The sequence below is a fragment of the Anopheles gambiae genome, chromosome 3, assembly GCF_943734735.2.
Source record: "Anopheles gambiae chromosome 3, idAnoGambNW_F1_1, whole genome shotgun sequence".
Taxonomy (NCBI): domain Eukaryota; kingdom Metazoa; phylum Arthropoda; class Insecta; order Diptera; family Culicidae; genus Anopheles; species Anopheles gambiae.
The window spans coordinates 85,229,283-85,246,355 of NC_064602.1; the positions used below are offsets into that span (position 1 = coordinate 85,229,283).

General features: G+C 43.3%; 2 protein-coding genes across 14 annotated transcripts in view; both read right to left on the reverse strand.

The window, feature by feature from the left end:
• The window catches only part of LOC1271194 (protein yippee-like), a 93,618-nt gene that overhangs the window by 35,416 nt on the left and 41,129 nt on the right, over positions 1 to 17,073 (reverse strand). For 5 of the 13 annotated variants that reach the window (XM_061656136.1, XM_061656131.1, XM_061656124.1 and 2 more), the window contains exon 1: positions 16,447 to 16,587. The exons of 7 other annotated variants lie outside the window; for them this stretch is intronic. The gene's annotated coding sequence lies outside the window, so the exon portion shown is untranslated. Of the gene's footprint in view, positions 1 to 16,446; positions 16,588 to 17,073 lie in introns of those variants that run through there. One more of the 13 variants, XM_061656139.1, reaches the window with a different exon arrangement.
• Positions 431 to 16,585, reverse strand: LOC1271192 (ras-related protein Rab-23). Its single transcript, XM_061656145.1, has 2 exons — positions 16,447 to 16,585; positions 431 to 2,814 (listed from the first exon to the last, which is right to left on the reverse strand). Exon 2 carries the CDS (start codon positions 2,289 to 2,291, stop codon positions 1,620 to 1,622), a length of 672 nt encoding a protein of 223 aa, XP_061512129.1. The 5' UTR covers positions 2,292 to 2,814; positions 16,447 to 16,585; the 3' UTR covers positions 431 to 1,619.

Here is a 17,073-nt window from a genome sequence, read left to right on the forward strand (position 1 = left end):
TCGTTTCTTCTCACTTTCACGCTCCGTTTGCTTCTTTTGGCGTTGCTACATTGTGTGTCTCGTTAAAAGTCGATCATTTTACTCATTTCCATCGTTTGCACGTTTGCATTGATCGATTGTGTTTTCTCCTGTGTGTGTGTTATGAACGAGGGTTTTAAATGTTTCTTTCCAGTGGCACTTTTCACTGTGTCTGGTCTTATTATGTGTCGGTTGGTAATGCCTTTCGTTTTCAACGTTGAATTTCTTCTATTTATTTTATTTCTTTCTTTCCTTCCTTCTTTCTTTCTTTCTTTCTTTTTTCCTTCTTTCTTTCTTTGTATGTTTATCTGTTTCTAACCATTTTGTATTATTCTTTTCAAATCTCGGTATCCAGCAATTTCCTTGTTAAAAAAAATGAATTTACCAAAAAAAAAATTAAACACTCAACACATATGTTTGAGCTATGATCGTTATTATTTCGCTTTACTCCGCCCCGCATTACACTATAATATTAATTCTCTAGCAATTGGTTACTTCGCTAGTGCTGCCGCAGATGCTGTTTACCATCCTTAGCAAACGCTACACAGCGTCCCGCTTGAGCATGATTGACTTCGTTTCACTTCACATTCGCCGTGTTTCACTCGATCGAGCAATTAATGGATCACTTCCATTCCTCCCTTTCGTGCTTTCCTGTTTCGCAGACCTAATCCGCCTAGCGTGTTCTATACAAACGACTAATTATGAGTATTGTTTTACACAGTCAATTTTCGGCAGGGCGGCCTTTAATTAATCCACCCACCATTGGGTCCACCCATCCTGATTTCTAAACTATCTGCTCTATCCTCCTCCCAAAAACTCTCGCCACCGAACGTCACCCGTTAGCAATGTGAGAATATCTTGCCATAATGAAACAGAGCTCTTCCTCCGCCTTTCGATTAAATTTGTCACCATTCAACAGACAGGGGCTTTCCCAAACACTCTTCCCGTTTCTCTACTGGCTTTGCCATCTCTGCCATGCTGTTTAGCTAAATCGTGGGGAGTTGGCAAAAAAAAATGGCTGTGTAATGATGACCGTTATCCACAAAACTGCTAATTTTGAAAGATTATCTATGGGACCCGCTTTTCTATTCGCCGCCGGGGTTGTGTTGTTCCCTCCGAGAGCGCACACCGTTTTGGGGAGCGCATGGGAATGGCTTCTTTAGATAATTATACACTTGAGCGGAGATAAAGTGGAGCCGCGGCATGGATTAAGATGGTTCATTAAAATTGTCTTTGTTGGAATGCGGGAGGCGAGTGATTGTTGAATGTTTCCTCCTGAATTTTTGCAATCTCAAACGAAGAGGTTCGGTTAGCTATTTAGACATACTACTACTACTACTAGGTTAGTACACAGCACGTACAACATGCACACTGTTTCTGAGGCACTCTTGGTATAGTCTTCCGTGTGAGTATTCTTCGTCTTTCGACATTTCTCTTGAGGTACCTATTACATTTACATCCTTCATCCTCTTGCTCTCGCTCTCCATTGCAACAACCGTACCTACGCTAACTAGTAAAGAATGCGCCTTAAACCTAAAAACGAAACGAAAAACAACGTAACATACAATAAAAAGAACTAAAAAATCCTCCCCTCCGGTTCGTTAGAAGATGCCGCACCGCTTCTGGAGCGGCTTGCGCTTCACCAATGGCCTCGTCAGGGTGATCGTGTTGCTGGCAGCTTTCGACTGAAACGTCGGACTAAAGGCACTGATCGTCGGCTGGCTGATCGGGGCCGACTGGCTGTACTGTTGCTTCATCATCTGGTGACACTTGGTCGCCAGGTACCGAAATACCGTCGCCACGTTCACGTCCTCCTTCACCGAGGTGCGGATCAGCCGGCAGCCGAGCGAGTAGGCGAGCGCTTCCGCCTCCTCGAACGACACCACCGCCTGATCCATCAGGTCGATCTTGTTCTGGACTAGCACGGTCGGGATTTCGCTGCACTCGTTCTCCACCTTGCGCTTCCACTCGCGGATCGCCTCGAACGAGGCCCGGTCGGTGGTGCTGAAGGTAAGCACGCACGCCTGCGCCCCCCGATAGTACGCCTTCGTGATGGCGTCGAACTCTTCCTGGCCGGCCGTATCCCACAGCATGATCCGTATGTCCTCGCCGTCGATCTCTATCTGCCGCTCGAGAAAGTCGACCCCGATCGTTTTCTTGTAGTCTTTCGTGTAGATACCTTTGCAGTACCGCTGCACCATGGAGGTTTTGCCGACGCCACCGTTGCCGACCACGATCACCTTCAGCGCTATCTCCAGCTCCTCCTCTAACATGTTGCCTGTGTGCTTAGCGCCTCGGTTGCGTTGAAGTGTGCTTGGTTGGACGCGTCAGATCGGACGTCTGTGATTTAGAGGCAGCCAAATCTTGTGCCCAAATCAAAAATCTCACTATCTCCAAAGTTGGAAAATACTTGAAGTTCTCGCTAGGAACTTCTCTGGACAATTGCATGTAGCATGCAGCGCTGAACAGTCGCTTTTTACGCACACAAGTTTAGTTACAACACACATAACGAAACACAGACAACGTAAAACATGGGACGGGACAACCAATCGCAAGTCCTAAGAGACACCTCAAACGCCGAACAGGTACATAACAACGCCGGTCTTCTCAGATATCTCGGAACAAGGTTTTGATTCTTGGTGTGTCTTTGTGGGAGATTTCTTGGGAGACACTCTGGGTATGTCGGGAAGGTCAGCAAGGTCTTGTGTCGTTCCCTGCCCGCTTCTTGCCGATGGAACACATCATGAGGCTACAGGGTACAGGGATGGTCACGTGTATTTGGGGGGTATTGTCAACCTGCAAATTTGCAAAACACAACGGGAAAACGCGTTATTGATGAGGGATATGTTTGCCAATTAGTTTACCAAGGAAAAAAAACCACCATTCCAACGCCGGTTCTAAATACAAATTGAAATTTAAATGTGCAAGGTGTTAGAGCTAAGGTTACCAACTACGAGTCATTTCCAAGAAGTCCAGAGTCAACCGCGAAGTAGAGTACAGAAAGAGGTGCAGCAAGGTTAATCGAAAAGTCAGTCGCGGATGTGTGTGTGTGTGTGTGTGTTATCAATTTCCGAACAGAAGTAGACAAGAATAAATAAATATTTTATACACAGTATGAATTACAAGGCACGGTCATTTTTGCCACGCTCGGCACGCCATTCACTGCCCAGGATTGAAATTTGATCAATCGTACCCGGTTGCATAAATAACAAATCAGTAACTTAGCGCGAAGGCACAGGCCGTTCGTTACTGTGTGCCGGTGGTAACAATTTTCCAGATTTTTCCTTCTCCCTTCTATTTTTTTTTTTTTTTTTTTTTGCCAGACGTGCTTGCACAGAAAAGCAAAACGTTGCAGGTTAACTGCTGCAACAATCAATCGTGTACCATTCACTCGCGAACGAGGCAAAGGTGGAATGTAGCTCCGAGTCCGATGGAAATCAGTAACCGTTGCACCGGTAGCCTTATAGTACCGTACGAGCTCGTGTAGCAAAGAGAAAAAAACGTCAATCACAGCATTCCAGTGGCGGAGGAAAAGTTTACGATAGTGAGAGCAAAAAATGCATCCCCAATCGCATAGCAGCACGCGGTATTAGCATAGCAAAAGTTTAACAACGGACGAGCGCTGCGTTCTGCACACGACCGCACACAACGCAAACTATATACACCAAAGACCTAGAAGATGCAAAACGAGCAGCAGAAATCATTCGCCAGCGAAGAGTGCCAGCACACAAAAAATAAATGGAAAGGATTAACATAAATAAATACAAACAAACTAATCCAGAACGGGCGGGTGTTTATTTTTCCTATCCCATTCCCCTGTCGACAGGGCGCAGAATGGATGCGTCAGTTTTTTGTTGCCAACCCAGGGGGATTTCGAGTTTTGGGGGCAGCTAGCGTTTGGTGCCACATGGAAGAAATCTTCACTGTACCATAGACAGCACGAGCAGAATGATAATGAGGCGTACGCTCTTTTTGACATACCGACATCGGAACGGAATATTACTTGTACGCTTAGGTAGGTGAGTGAGGTCACACACTCAGAAATTATTTGCCCTCGCTGCATTCCCAGCAGCAGCTGCTGGATTGGGTTGAGAAGGGTGTGGGGCAGTGCGCGGTGAAATCAGTAGACAGGAAAATTGATTGAAAGAATCGATTTGGCGGAATGCATAAATCATAAGCATCGGAGGCGAAGGGGCTCCACGGTCCTAATCGAAAAGGCCGCCCGAAGAAACAACAGTTTGCGGTCCTGCTTCTCCTTCGATCATCACCCCTCTATCGGGAACCACAACGGCGAAGCAGGCGCTTGACGACGTGCAGTGGCAGTGGAAAATTTTATTATAATCGATGACCCGAACGGTGGGCGAGCACGGTTGACTTTTGAATAATTTCTCGCGCGTTCCTTACCTTCGATGCAGTCGATTGCGATCGAGGAGGTGTTCTATGATGCATTTCGATGCTCTAAATTTGTTTTGCTAATTCTAGCCACAAGTAGTGGCAAGAGCGCGAAGAACTATACACAGGAATGGCAAATTGCGCACCATTAACCTTGCAGGGTAGGATAATAGGATGCAAACCAAGTGATGGTGATGGTCGTTTGTTGCTCTATGGGGCGTAGTTGCATTATTAAAGGAATGGCAGGGGACTTTTTAATAAAGGGTTACCAAAATCTAAGACAACGCATTATTGAAGACCAACAATTTTAGAAACAGTATCTTTATACAGCAATTTATTTTGATGAGTCTCATGGCACTATCGTCAGGCTAAGTAAGACTAAAGGATGATTAGAATTGTTATATTTAAGAAGAGGTCTTACATTTGAGCATAAGAATATCGAAATCTTTGAATAGGTCTAACGTTTTACGACCTGATGGTCATGATCTTAGTTGTAGTACCTGATTGACTAACATATAACAGACCGAGTATGAACATATTTATCTGTTTACAGCTTAGTCAGACTGAATTTAAAAATCTTAAAAACTGCCACTAAATTTTAGAGAACTGCCAATCGACTTATGTCACGAATTTGCAGACTCACAGCCTAGCTTTAATATTTTTCATCATTATTTCACGGAATTTTACAAAAAAGAGACTGTTTTAAGAGAGACTTCTACATAGCATATTGTCGTTCTACGCAGCCTTATTCAGTATCACGCTGCCGAATAGTCACAGTCTTGGTAGGGGGAGATTATCCATATGAGGCATGAACCCATGACGGGCATGTTCTTATGTCATACGAGGTGACCATTTCTAGCATGAACATGAGCTACTCGTAATAAAAAGAGTAAATCTATGACCTCAGCAGATCATGAGCAGAGTTTAAAATTACTATTAATAACGGTCACGCTAAAAGTCACTTGATTCAGATCCGGTTCGAAGGACCAAATGTTCGATAGCTCACAACATCGTTCACCACATCGTAAAACGTCCAAATGCGCAATTTGTTCATCAAACGACACCAAGCGGAAGGTATGCAAAACTTACACTTAACTACATTATTGCAAACTTCACTTCGAAACTCCCAAACATTCCAATCCATTCAGACAAACTGAGCACAAATTCGGAACTATCTCTTCCCCAGCTTTCTCTTCTTCGCTCGCCAAAAGAAAACCTACTCACTACCCTCGAAAGTACAGCAAGTAACAAGAAGTTCCCATAAGAGCGGCACAGCTTTCCCGCCCAAATTGAGACAGCTCTTTGTGTGTTGCCCCGTGCAGCCTCTCCGTGCCTGACCCGGGCCTCTTCGTTTTTCACAACCACCTAAATCAACTTCTAAATAAAGGCAAAGGCAGACCAAACTTGACATTGCATGCCGCCAGCGTCTCGACGTGCTCTGCAATTACCATTACAGCTTACTGGCATCCTTTCCCCACTTCCTTTCCGTCTGCCCGGCATCAACGAGCACATCAACACCCGACAGCTAACCTGACAACCCCCATGAGATATTGAGCAGTTTGCAGTTCTCACCCTCCCGCCCTGCCCGTGTGTGTGTGGTAGACTTGATGCAACTCACCAACAGCAGCAGACGCCGTACCGAAAGTGACTGAGACTGTGAACAACCCGTCCGTCAATCTGTGCCGTTCGCAGACGGGAGGAGACAAAATTAAAACGAGCAACGAGATGCATCCTAACGACAAAGGATGACAACGCCGACATTAGTCGACGGTCGCAGATGATGCAGCCTCCCGGTCTCACAAACTCAAACGAGCAGAGGAGAGGGTTGAATGGGGAGGCAAAGGTTTGAATTTGTTTTGAACATTGTACCGACACACAGAACCCTTCCCCCGTCCCCGTCCGTCTGTCTCGTCTGTGACTGTTGCCAGTCTGTCCGAATTAAATCGCGTGCATTTGGTAGCGAAAACTTTCATGCAATTTGCGTGCCGAACTGCACATACATATTCGCAGCTCGTATGCAGATGCATGCATAGGTGCGTTGCTGTGGGAAAATAAATTGTTGTTTTCGTCACCCAAGCTCCAAAGGTTAGTTGTTTTATATCTTCCTTCTTTTCTTTTTTTTTGAGCTGGAGAAACTTGTCCCTGAAATGTGCTTGAGTCACGAGAGTCTTCTTTCATGATGTGCTGCTGCTGCATGTCAATGATGTGTTCCAATTAAATTTCACCATAAGATCGGTTTTGGCTTTTTGGACTATGCTGCACGGCGACACGTTTTGATGCTAATTATTTTTGTGCGCCTGTTTTCTTCAACGTTTGTTATTAGCTTAAGACAAAGAAGAAGCAAATAAAAAGCATTTCTGTGGAAGTTAGCAGCTCGTTGGATAATTTTAAAACTAAAGATATCAAGTTACAGCATTATGTCCCTAAGATCCGAGAAGGTCTGGGACATTGACGTAAAGAAAAAAATTTACGAAATTTTGATTTAGGAATATCAACCAAAAATTTGAAGCCACGAAAAGTTAAAGGAAGATGTTATATCCTCGACCAGACTCAACTAAATTGATATGAATGAAACTACAGAAAAAAACTAATTCCAGCTCAAGCGGAGCAATCACTCAGTTATCGTTATAAAATTGATCAAACCGAAGTACATGAATTCTGTAATAATATCATCTTATAACGATGTAATTCCTTTGATTATTTAATCAATATTTTAACTACATTTAATGAATGAATACATCAAATTAACAGAGCTCAACAAAAAATGTCAAGATGTAACGTACACATTAAAACGTAGCACCAACATAAACCTCTCCCATCATTTGCCATCGCCGAATCGGTTTAAACCAGCGATCGTGTCTGATTCATGCCCGGATCGGGTGTCGCAAAGCCGGCACCGAAATTGTACTTTCTAAATTTTCACCTCCATTTCCCGTCGTAAATTTCTCACCTCTCTCGGTGTGCACGGTGTGATTTGGATGTGTCATCGGCACCACACAGCGAGATTGGTTTACACGCCGTACGCGACAAACACGACGACACCAGCTCAAGTTCAATGGCACATTTCAAGGAAACCGCAGCAGCGCACCACACAAAGCGTAAGGGTAGAGCAAAGATCACTCAAACGGTTTGTCTTACCATGTGAGCATCCCTCCCTCCGGCAATGTGAGTATTAAAAACAAACCCCACAAGAAGAAAGCAAATGAGAGACTTTTGGAAGGAACGAATCATTTTTATTCTTCTCTTTTCTCTCCCCAAGCTAAAAGATTTTTTACATGATCAACCCAATTTTTGTCGCTGCTCCGTAACATTTCTTTACTTACGATGTGAATCTCTTTGATATGTTTTTTTTGTTACATTCAACCAAAGGATACAAATTTTTCACAATCAACCTATACGGTCGGCCCCGTCCAGCGTAGGGTCTGGTCTTGAGCGCCACACCAAAGCTAAAGATGACGATAATGACACGATCGTTCCCGCCAGATGTGAGACCGTGGTCGGCGGGCACATTAAGACACCCCTCGGGGATGCTGCTCGGGGATGTAGCACACCGCACCGCATCGTGCACATCGAACATCGTAATGAGCTGGAGGAGCCACGGAACCATTACCCTCTGGGCGACATTAGAACGAGTTACGAGTGCGCAAGTGTGTCACCCGCTGGGGGGCAGAAGGAACCAACAGCAAACAGACGGCGGAGAGTTGTACAGATGAAAAGGTCCCATCCACCGAGAGGACTCGTGAAGGTATGGTAAAAGATGTGGTTAGTTATTACAAAAACCCTGCTGGTTGTTGTTTTTTTTAACAAACGAGACAGAACGGGAAGCTTTAATATACATTTGCTTAGAGGGAAGAATGAAAAATAAAAACCTTTCCTTTATTTAGTGCGAGCTGCTTCTAGCTGTCGATCTTACTATCCTATCTTTGCCTCAAACGAAAAAAGAAACCCTTTTAACGAAGCGTAAGGGAGCTTAGATAAGAAGCGCGGTTGAATGCGGCAGCAAAGAAGATGATAATAACGAATGAGTTCTTATCCATCCATTGTTGAACAAATGTTGTGCTGACTTGAGCTTTTCTGCTTTGCGAGATTGATCGCTGGAAAAGAATCCCAGACAAGCAGCAACCATTAGTAGATTATTGCTTTACCGTCTACTGTAGAAAACCTTTAGAGTTTTTGTGTTTATTTTAGTCTTGCTGTAAGATATATTCTGTTCAGTTTTTGTTTTATAAAATTTTTAGTTTATAGAGTTTATTTTTTCCCAACATTTATTTGTTGTAATTAATCATCGCTTTTAAAACAATTGAAAGCAAAAGCATTAACAAATACAGAAATATCATTAACAATTTCTCTGTTTTTTTTTTAATTTTATTATTATTTAGCATTGCAGGTCGCGAGACACAAGTTTCTCTTATTTACATTGCCGTGTGGTTGTACATTGAACATTTTTGTAGGACTTCGTCAATTGCGCTCCTTTACGATTTCTTTTGATTATGGCAAACCGTAAGCTGATTCAAATACGAACATCATGAAGTAAATACTACTTGAAAACACAATCAAAAATAAAAACGGAATGCAGAAGCATTCTAACGGCTAAAAGAGCAAACAATCAAGCTGTTCTCTTTGCACGTGGGCCACAAAGTTACCTTCATTGCCAGGCCAGTAGCCACCAGCACCTCATCTAATTATCTTACATTCGCAGTGTCCATCCCGCGCTCAAGGCAAGCTACTGCTCTGCGAAGCCACCCTACCGAGCGATGATTCCAGAGCGTGGTTGAACAATCTGCTCCCAAACAACGTTTCATCTCGGACCACCCCGTGTATTCGCAAAAACAAAACTGTTCTTGCCATTTTCGCAATTTCGTTTAGCGAGAGGTTACTGCTTCGCGTGTCGAATTGCGGCTCAATTTCTGCATTGGCTTTTATTGTGATAGAGCGAACAGCAGCAGTAGCCTGCGACCGGATCTGTCCAGAGAGTGTAAGCAAGGGAGGTATGGTGGTACATCACGCTCGTCATCTAATTCGATTGCAAAATGTAATCCAACTCTCAATGGGAAGGTTCTACAAACGAAGTAGCAAAAGCTTCTTAAACAAAAAAAAACTTCTTGAAGAAATTCTTGGCTCCTGCGACTCTTGTTTTAGATGTGCGCCCAGGTTGTTTTAACTGTTCTACCCACCAGAACAGAAACTTTATCGCAAACGCTTAGTATTCAAATCAGGCGAAGGAGTTAGCTACTTGTGCGGCAATTCTACACCAGCAACTAGCGCCCTAGCACAGAACTTCACACTAAACAGAGCGAACGTGATGAAGACTCGTAACATCTCCCATCCAAGTGAAAGTACCTTCCACTCGAAGACTTTTAAAAGCCCCACGAGTCCCTTCTCCCGGCGTTTGATACACACAACACGTCTCCGCCCCCCCTGCTGCGTTAGGTTTAATTGGTCAGAAACACTCCTGCAGCACTTATTGCGACGAAGCATTACATTAAATTCACTGCCATAATTGGCGAAACCATCCCACCAAGACACTAAAAAGAGAAGAAAGCTTCGCGATGATAATGTTTTGTGTGTGCCGCTTTTCATGGCGTGACGGAACGAAGCACAAAACATTACATTGGCGCGTTGAACAAAGGCACACTGGGTGTTGGGCGACTGGGAGGAGGCTGCTGCTTGATCAGTTACACAAATTGATACAATGATGTGTAGAGTGATTGCAGTTCCTCCACCATCACCCAGTGGTCCAACATCGAGATGCTAGCGGGAGAAGCAGCCGTTCGCATAGCAGTGGAGTGCGCTGATTTTGCGAATTAATCCGTTTCAGTTGGGCGAAAGAATGGTCGAAGAATTGACTAGTTGGGTAAAACAGTTGATGAAATGTTTAACCCGTTCTGCAATGAGGGTGCCGGATCTCCCTTCCCACTCTTCACAATTTGGTAGAAGAAAACAAAAATTAAAAACATCTCCGAAAACGGCAAGCTTTCATTAATCATTTCCCTGAACTTCTCAGTCCCATTGTTTGGGACCCGAGGGCAACTCTAAAGAACGGTCTGAAGTTGACCATCCATTGCGGTGAGGTTATGATGACGCAGAATCATCACATTTAGAAGGCAACGGCGTAGTGCAGAACTAGAATTCCACGTAAATTAAGTCTTGGGGCACTACAAACATGTGATTCATGGACGTCATTCAGAAGATCTTGGCTCTGGCGCTCATTAACCTTTTTCTTTCAGGATTGATGATGATTTTTTAATATTCTATAGGCTCTAGTCCTACTCCATGACATGAAAGGAGGTGTATTGACATGGTATATTTATGAACTTATTTAGATTTAGATCTAGTTAATAGCTTTCCATATTTTGATTATAGATCTAGACAGAGGTATGTCGCCTCGTAATTAGAAATTGGTCTTGGTAACACCTATCTAATCTAACAATGTTTCCCAGCTTTCACCCAAAGATTGAAAGATCAACGACAGTCACACTAAAAGAAGATAAATGTAAGAACTTTAAGAGTCTTTGCTAAGACTGAACTGGACCAAATAAGTTTGGTCGTGTTCTGCTAAGCGGTTGTATGATTATAAAGTCTCTGGAAATCTAGAGAAAATTAGTGATTTTGACTGAATTTTTGGAATTAATATTAGTTCAAATTTTTCTAATACACTAATCGTACAGAAATGAAATAGTCAAATGCTGAAGAAATGAATAACGTAAATCTATGCTTTTAGACAACTTACAATAACTTAGAACAGAAATAACAGGACAAAACTGAGATGAACTGGATCTAACAAATGCTCTTCTGCTCAGTAAACATTAAACAAATCTTCATGTCACAAGTCACAAGTTCACAACATAACAATAACAAGTCTTTTTCAAAGAACAGATTTAAAGAGCAACATATATGGGGCAGCTAAATATAAAAAGTGTGTACTTGGGACTAGACAGGAAAGAGGCAATCCAATTGGCACTGCAATAGTTCCATAACCATGCTAATGAGGTCTTCCCTCATTACGAAAGTGGCTAGATTTCTCACCGATAAGAGCATTGCAACGTTCTCCTTTTGTGAGATACCATCAGGCAAATAAATATTCATTGAAATTGAAGCCAGCTCCATGGTAATAGGCCCACAAGGTGTGAACAACATGTCCAAAGCGGAAAAGTATCGCTTTCTTTTGCATAAATTAATTGGAGCCATTGCTGCGCCTTTCCGTTTCATTTCAATTAATTGCGGGAGGCAATATTTTCATTCCTGATGAAGAATTGGCACTAAAGATTAAATAATGGTGTATTCAGTGCTCTGTACCTAAATTCCAAATGCACCCAGCCACTAATGATGCAGGCTATTGTGCTCAATTTTTAAGTAATACAAAACGCAATCATAAGCATTATAATTGAAGCTCTATAAATTGCATCTCACTGCCCGAGACATTCCAATCAGCGGCCCAGCAGACTGTTATCAACAGCTAGATGGCATACGAGCTTAAGTACCCACACCGGGAGCTGCGTAGCCGGTGCTGTCAATTGCATACACAGAAGAAGCATCTTCAACCGTTATTACATCGATTCACTACTGTGCATTTTTTCCCACCCACTGTGCGACGGGAAAGAAATATCCATTGCGCTAGAAAACTCAGAAGGGTTCCTAGTCGCACATCTTTCCCGAGAAGAAAATCAAGCAGTGGAGGAAGCAAATTGCAAGCATTACAGCTTACTGATAATGATGCCACTGTTGTTGCCTGCCACCGGATGACGTACATAGCTGTCCATTAGGGCACGGTAACACACATAAGGCGCAAAGCGATGTCCCTGTTCCTGTTGAACGTGTTTCCCCGAATTGGAAAGAAATTCACCCGTCCCCTACGCATCAAGATTTAGGTCCATAAATGGAAAACACGCTTGATCGTCGATGATTTTCTTTGCGGTAATGTAACAGATTGCTGTCCCTGACCAAGCGAACCAAAACTGGACAAAATACGAAACCATAAGCGTCGAATGTGACGAGAACATCTGGTCAATGTGTCTATCGTTATGAAGTGATGTTAACGGATAACTGAGTATCATATTAACATAATTATGAATTAATAATCATAATTAGTTGATCAAAGGGAATTAAATACTTTTCATCCGAAACTTTGCAATCAAACTATGCTAATAGCGTTATTACATCATCTGCCAAGTACATTAAAACTTTTCGAAAATGCTATTGAATTTACCACAGCGTAAACCCGCTCCTACACACCCACACCGCGGACACAAGGTTAATGCACCGTGCTCTATAACCTTTGCCACAGTTAATCAAACCAAAAATGGACAGGAAAGCGGTTCCTTGACATTGAAAAACGTACGTCACTCAGACAGTTTGCTTTTCATCGTACCGGTAATATAATTATACACTAACAGATCGGTTCGTTGGGGCTCAGCGAGAGAGAGAAAGAGGCCCAGAATGACGACAACTTCGGCATTACCGGCAAACCGTGGCGTGACGCTTGTCATTTCATAATGGCCCAGGTTAGGTTAAATTATTCAACTACAACCAATTCATCGGAAGGGAGGTTTTCCGTATGGTTCTTCTTATCATTACCTCATCGCCGGCTATCACATGTAGAGTCGTTAAAATCGACTTAATACTAGGCAACGGCTAGGAAAGAAGAAGGAAACGGCGTTGCTTTTTCGGTTGAATTACAGTCATAGCCTTTTCTCCATATGTAATTATCATGTTTTAACTACTTTCTACTAATTTTGTGTATAATTATAAAAGGTAAAACAACAAAAGCCTCGTTTGAATCCCTCGGTTGCCATTGAAACGATCAAGCCGAAATCAATGTTTCCGCGCTACAAAGAAATAAATTAGAAAATAAAGTCATAACCTTCGCGCGAATCGATCAAACAGGGCTGCCCCTTTTATTTGCGCACAGAATGCGACATTGGCAGCCTTTTTTTTTTGGCTTGCCGCGTCGCATTCAACACGCCTATTCTCGTGCGCTAATATTACCCAAAAATAAAAACGTGCTCGGCGGAGAACGAGTGGTAGAGAGATCGAAACTCTAGGCCCTAAACTCATCTGCATCCTGTGCCCACCGCCCTCCAGCAGCACACATCCTGTCCGTCTGGACGGTGGAATGTGTCAACGTCGCTGGTCGCTGGTATGCCAAAAATATACACTTGACCTTCCCTTCTGCTTTGGATGTTATTTGATGGCAGCTTAGCCCTACGGCCCCGTTTCTAGTCGCCCATAAATCGGCCTCGTTTTCAATCGGTGTTTGATTTTCGATCGATGATCCCATAAATGTCCGCATATTGCCATTATGTTCAGACCTCAAAGCAGCCCCCCCCCCCCCCCCCCTAATAAAGCAGCTAGCATCGTAAAGAGGGTTTGCAATTTTAAAAAGGGATAATAGAGATGCAAATACGCTACACAAAGACGTTGTGCTGTTTCCAAAAGTCGTCGCTCTTTAATCCTTAGAAGGACGCGTACGAAGGAAGAAAGGATTAGTGGGTGCGTTATTTGTCGCAAGGGACGACTTTGAAGATTATATCGCATTTCGTTGTGATTATATCGCATTGCGTATACAGTGTTCACTGTATACGTTGGTTGGCAAAACAGTTCAAAGTCGTAAAAGAAAGGGATTTGAAAGACAAAACAAAAAAGGTCGAGAATGAACGATAAGCTTTCAATAATTGGAATGATGCATATAGATTTAGGATCTTTAAAGTTCATATTTTTTGGGTTTGAAGCAAAAAGGATTCGTTTAATGATTAGCAAAAGTCGATTGGAACATTGGGGTTATGTTCAAATTATAATAATTTTCCTTCTGAATTACTGGAAAATATGTCTCAGCAAAATAAACACTCCTTTTCACAATTATGTAAATGCCAAAATTGTTATTATTTGCTAAAGAATTTTCCACTCAAATCAAGCGCATATTATGGTGATTGTTTATGAATTTTTCGTTAATTTATGCAGTAAAAAACAAAAACCACTCGAACACAACATGCAACTCTACGCGAGAACAGCTCAACAGCAATCAAAATGCAAAGCAATATAATTTTCCCTTTGATACGCCTATCAAAACACGCCTTTTGCTCGCTGTGCCACGAAGATATCGAGGTCCATAGCGCAATCGGATCGAAGAGTGTTTTCCCCTTCGCGGAAGGGCACGGAAAATCGATACGCAAATTGTGTATTGGATTAAATTTTTATACCACCGCCGATCGATGTCGACTTCCCTGCGCTCGATTGCAATCGATCCCTTCAATCGAACAGTAACGCATAGGGCACAGACACAAAGAACAATCAATTCCATTCCGTACACCGCACATCCATTCCCCTGGATGCTAAAGCATCGTTTGAAAATTCTTTCCCACTGTTCGGTAGGATTTGTTGAGGCAAAACGGTACGAAACCTTTGTTGTTATTTCCCTTGAATTCCTACACGTCTAAATCTCCGAACCGAAAAAACCACCAACACTTTGCCAAACAAAAAACAGCTGATAGCCGATTGAGAGCAACACGACGAGCGAGGGAATGAAATAAAAAAAAAAAAACGACAGCACCGCCGGTCGACCAGATGTGAATTTTCTTTTCACGGTCATCAACGAATGGGCCTCGTTTCCTCGTGCGCTGCCAAGCCGGAAACGTTTGCCGGCTCCCTCCCCGAACGAGCTCTGCGCTCCAAATATCTCGTGCACACCCAAAAAACAAAACCTTCACCTCTCTTTCTCCCACCCGGACTCACCCGATTTTCCAATCACAAAATCGGGACTCAAACGCCCAAACGGGACCGGAAAACCAGGGGGTCAGACATGGTCAGAGAGCAAGTCAGCTGTTCGGCGCGGCACAGCGGTCCCGCACACGGTTGGTTTGATTTTTTGGCACTTGAACGCGTACTTGACGTGGAGGTTGATGTTTTTTTTTTTTTTTGTGGTCGAAAACATCACGAGACTTTCCCGATTTCGTGACTGTTTTGCGATGGGAAAAAAGAAAGAAAAAGGAAACAGCGCGTGGCCGTTCGGCCAAACATTGGGGCTACCCTGATGTGTTTATGCAATTGAAAATTACGTCCGTACAGCTGGCTCAAGAACAGGCGAAACACCAGGTTCGGGTGTTGGCTTAGCGAAAATACGCAAACAGACTGCTTACAGGGTTTTCCAGGGGTTCTCATAGTTGAGGGACACTTCCTACGCTCTTTCTTATGGGAAGTGAACTTCAAATGATGGAAATTGAACTCTATGATTTCGTATTAGGACAGGCTCCTTGGAAATTCCTATTGGATTAGTCCAACAAGGGTGCTATAGAGTCCAATTCCCATTACATTAAGTTCATTTCGCGTAAGAAAGACCCAATAAAGTGTCCCACAGTTATGAGAACTCCTGGAAAACCCTGTAAAAACGGAAAAGGAGCATTATAACCTACATTTTTGTACTCAAATTCTGTTGCAAAATTCACCCACACTGATAAAAGGCATAGCGTTTCCTCCCTTGAGTTCGATCAAACAGATCTATAAACCAGAAACAAACAAAGCGCTAAAAGAACCAAGCTCCATAAAACTTCCTGTTCCACCCGTTTGATAGAAAGAGAGCCTAGCAAGTGCAAGAGAGAAGCTATAGAATACGGTTAAGGATAAAGTTAGTTTCTACGGTGAAAACTCGGACGGGAAAAACACGCCAAGCTTGACCTTCAAAAACTAAACTAAACTATATGGGGCATCGGGAAGCGGCCCGGAATGAGCCGGAAAAAGGGGGCGATAAAGGACCTCAGGGAATCTATCTTTCTACCGAGATGCACAACGGGATAAACGGCAAGCTTGCAAACCAAAGATACAGAGTGATAGCGGGGGGAAAAAACAGGAAAACAGAAACCTCCAACGCCCAGGGTCAAGGATGGCAGCTCTTTCACACCAGAAGGGAAACTGCATCCTCCTGTTAGTGTGATTCGAATTGTTTGCATATAGCTTCATTTGTTTTTTCATCCTTTTTTCTACACCATCACCGGAATTCCTCTATCCACCAGCCCGTAATGTGTAAGTGTGCAAGCGCAGCTTTACCTTTTTCAGTTGAATTTCCACAGCTTCAGCACGTCCACGCACGTGTGGCTTTGCCCTTTTTCCCGCGTGTTGGCACCGCGCGGCCGATTGGGGTGAAAATGTTTCCACTCGCGGGGACAGGATTGTGGAAGGATTTCCCTGGGTTGTGTTGTACGGCAGTGGTTGTTAGGGCGTTCTGGCGATGATGATGATGATGATGCTGAAGGATATAAATCTCCTTTCACCTTCTGCGACCGATCTCGGAACTGATTTGTTTTCGACCTTGCGCTCAATTGCGCTGCATCACTTTCCGCACAAAAACGGTTAAAACGGCTGTTGCTTTAACAGGCGAGATTTTTCACACACTCCTGCACACCTGTTCACCCTGTTCGTACGCACAAAAAACTACTTTATTGAACACTGTTCAAACACTACCTTCGGTTGAGGGAATAAAAGCAAATAAAGATGTATATAAATAAAAACGGCACAAAATGCTTACAATTCACGAGCTTCGGACGAGCGAACACGCGCAGAAAGATTGTAATTTTCCTCTCCCACAATACACACACACACACACACACAGACAAACGCAGTGGGACACTTTTTTTCTTTGTTTAATTCTAACCGCCAAAATGACCAACGAGCACC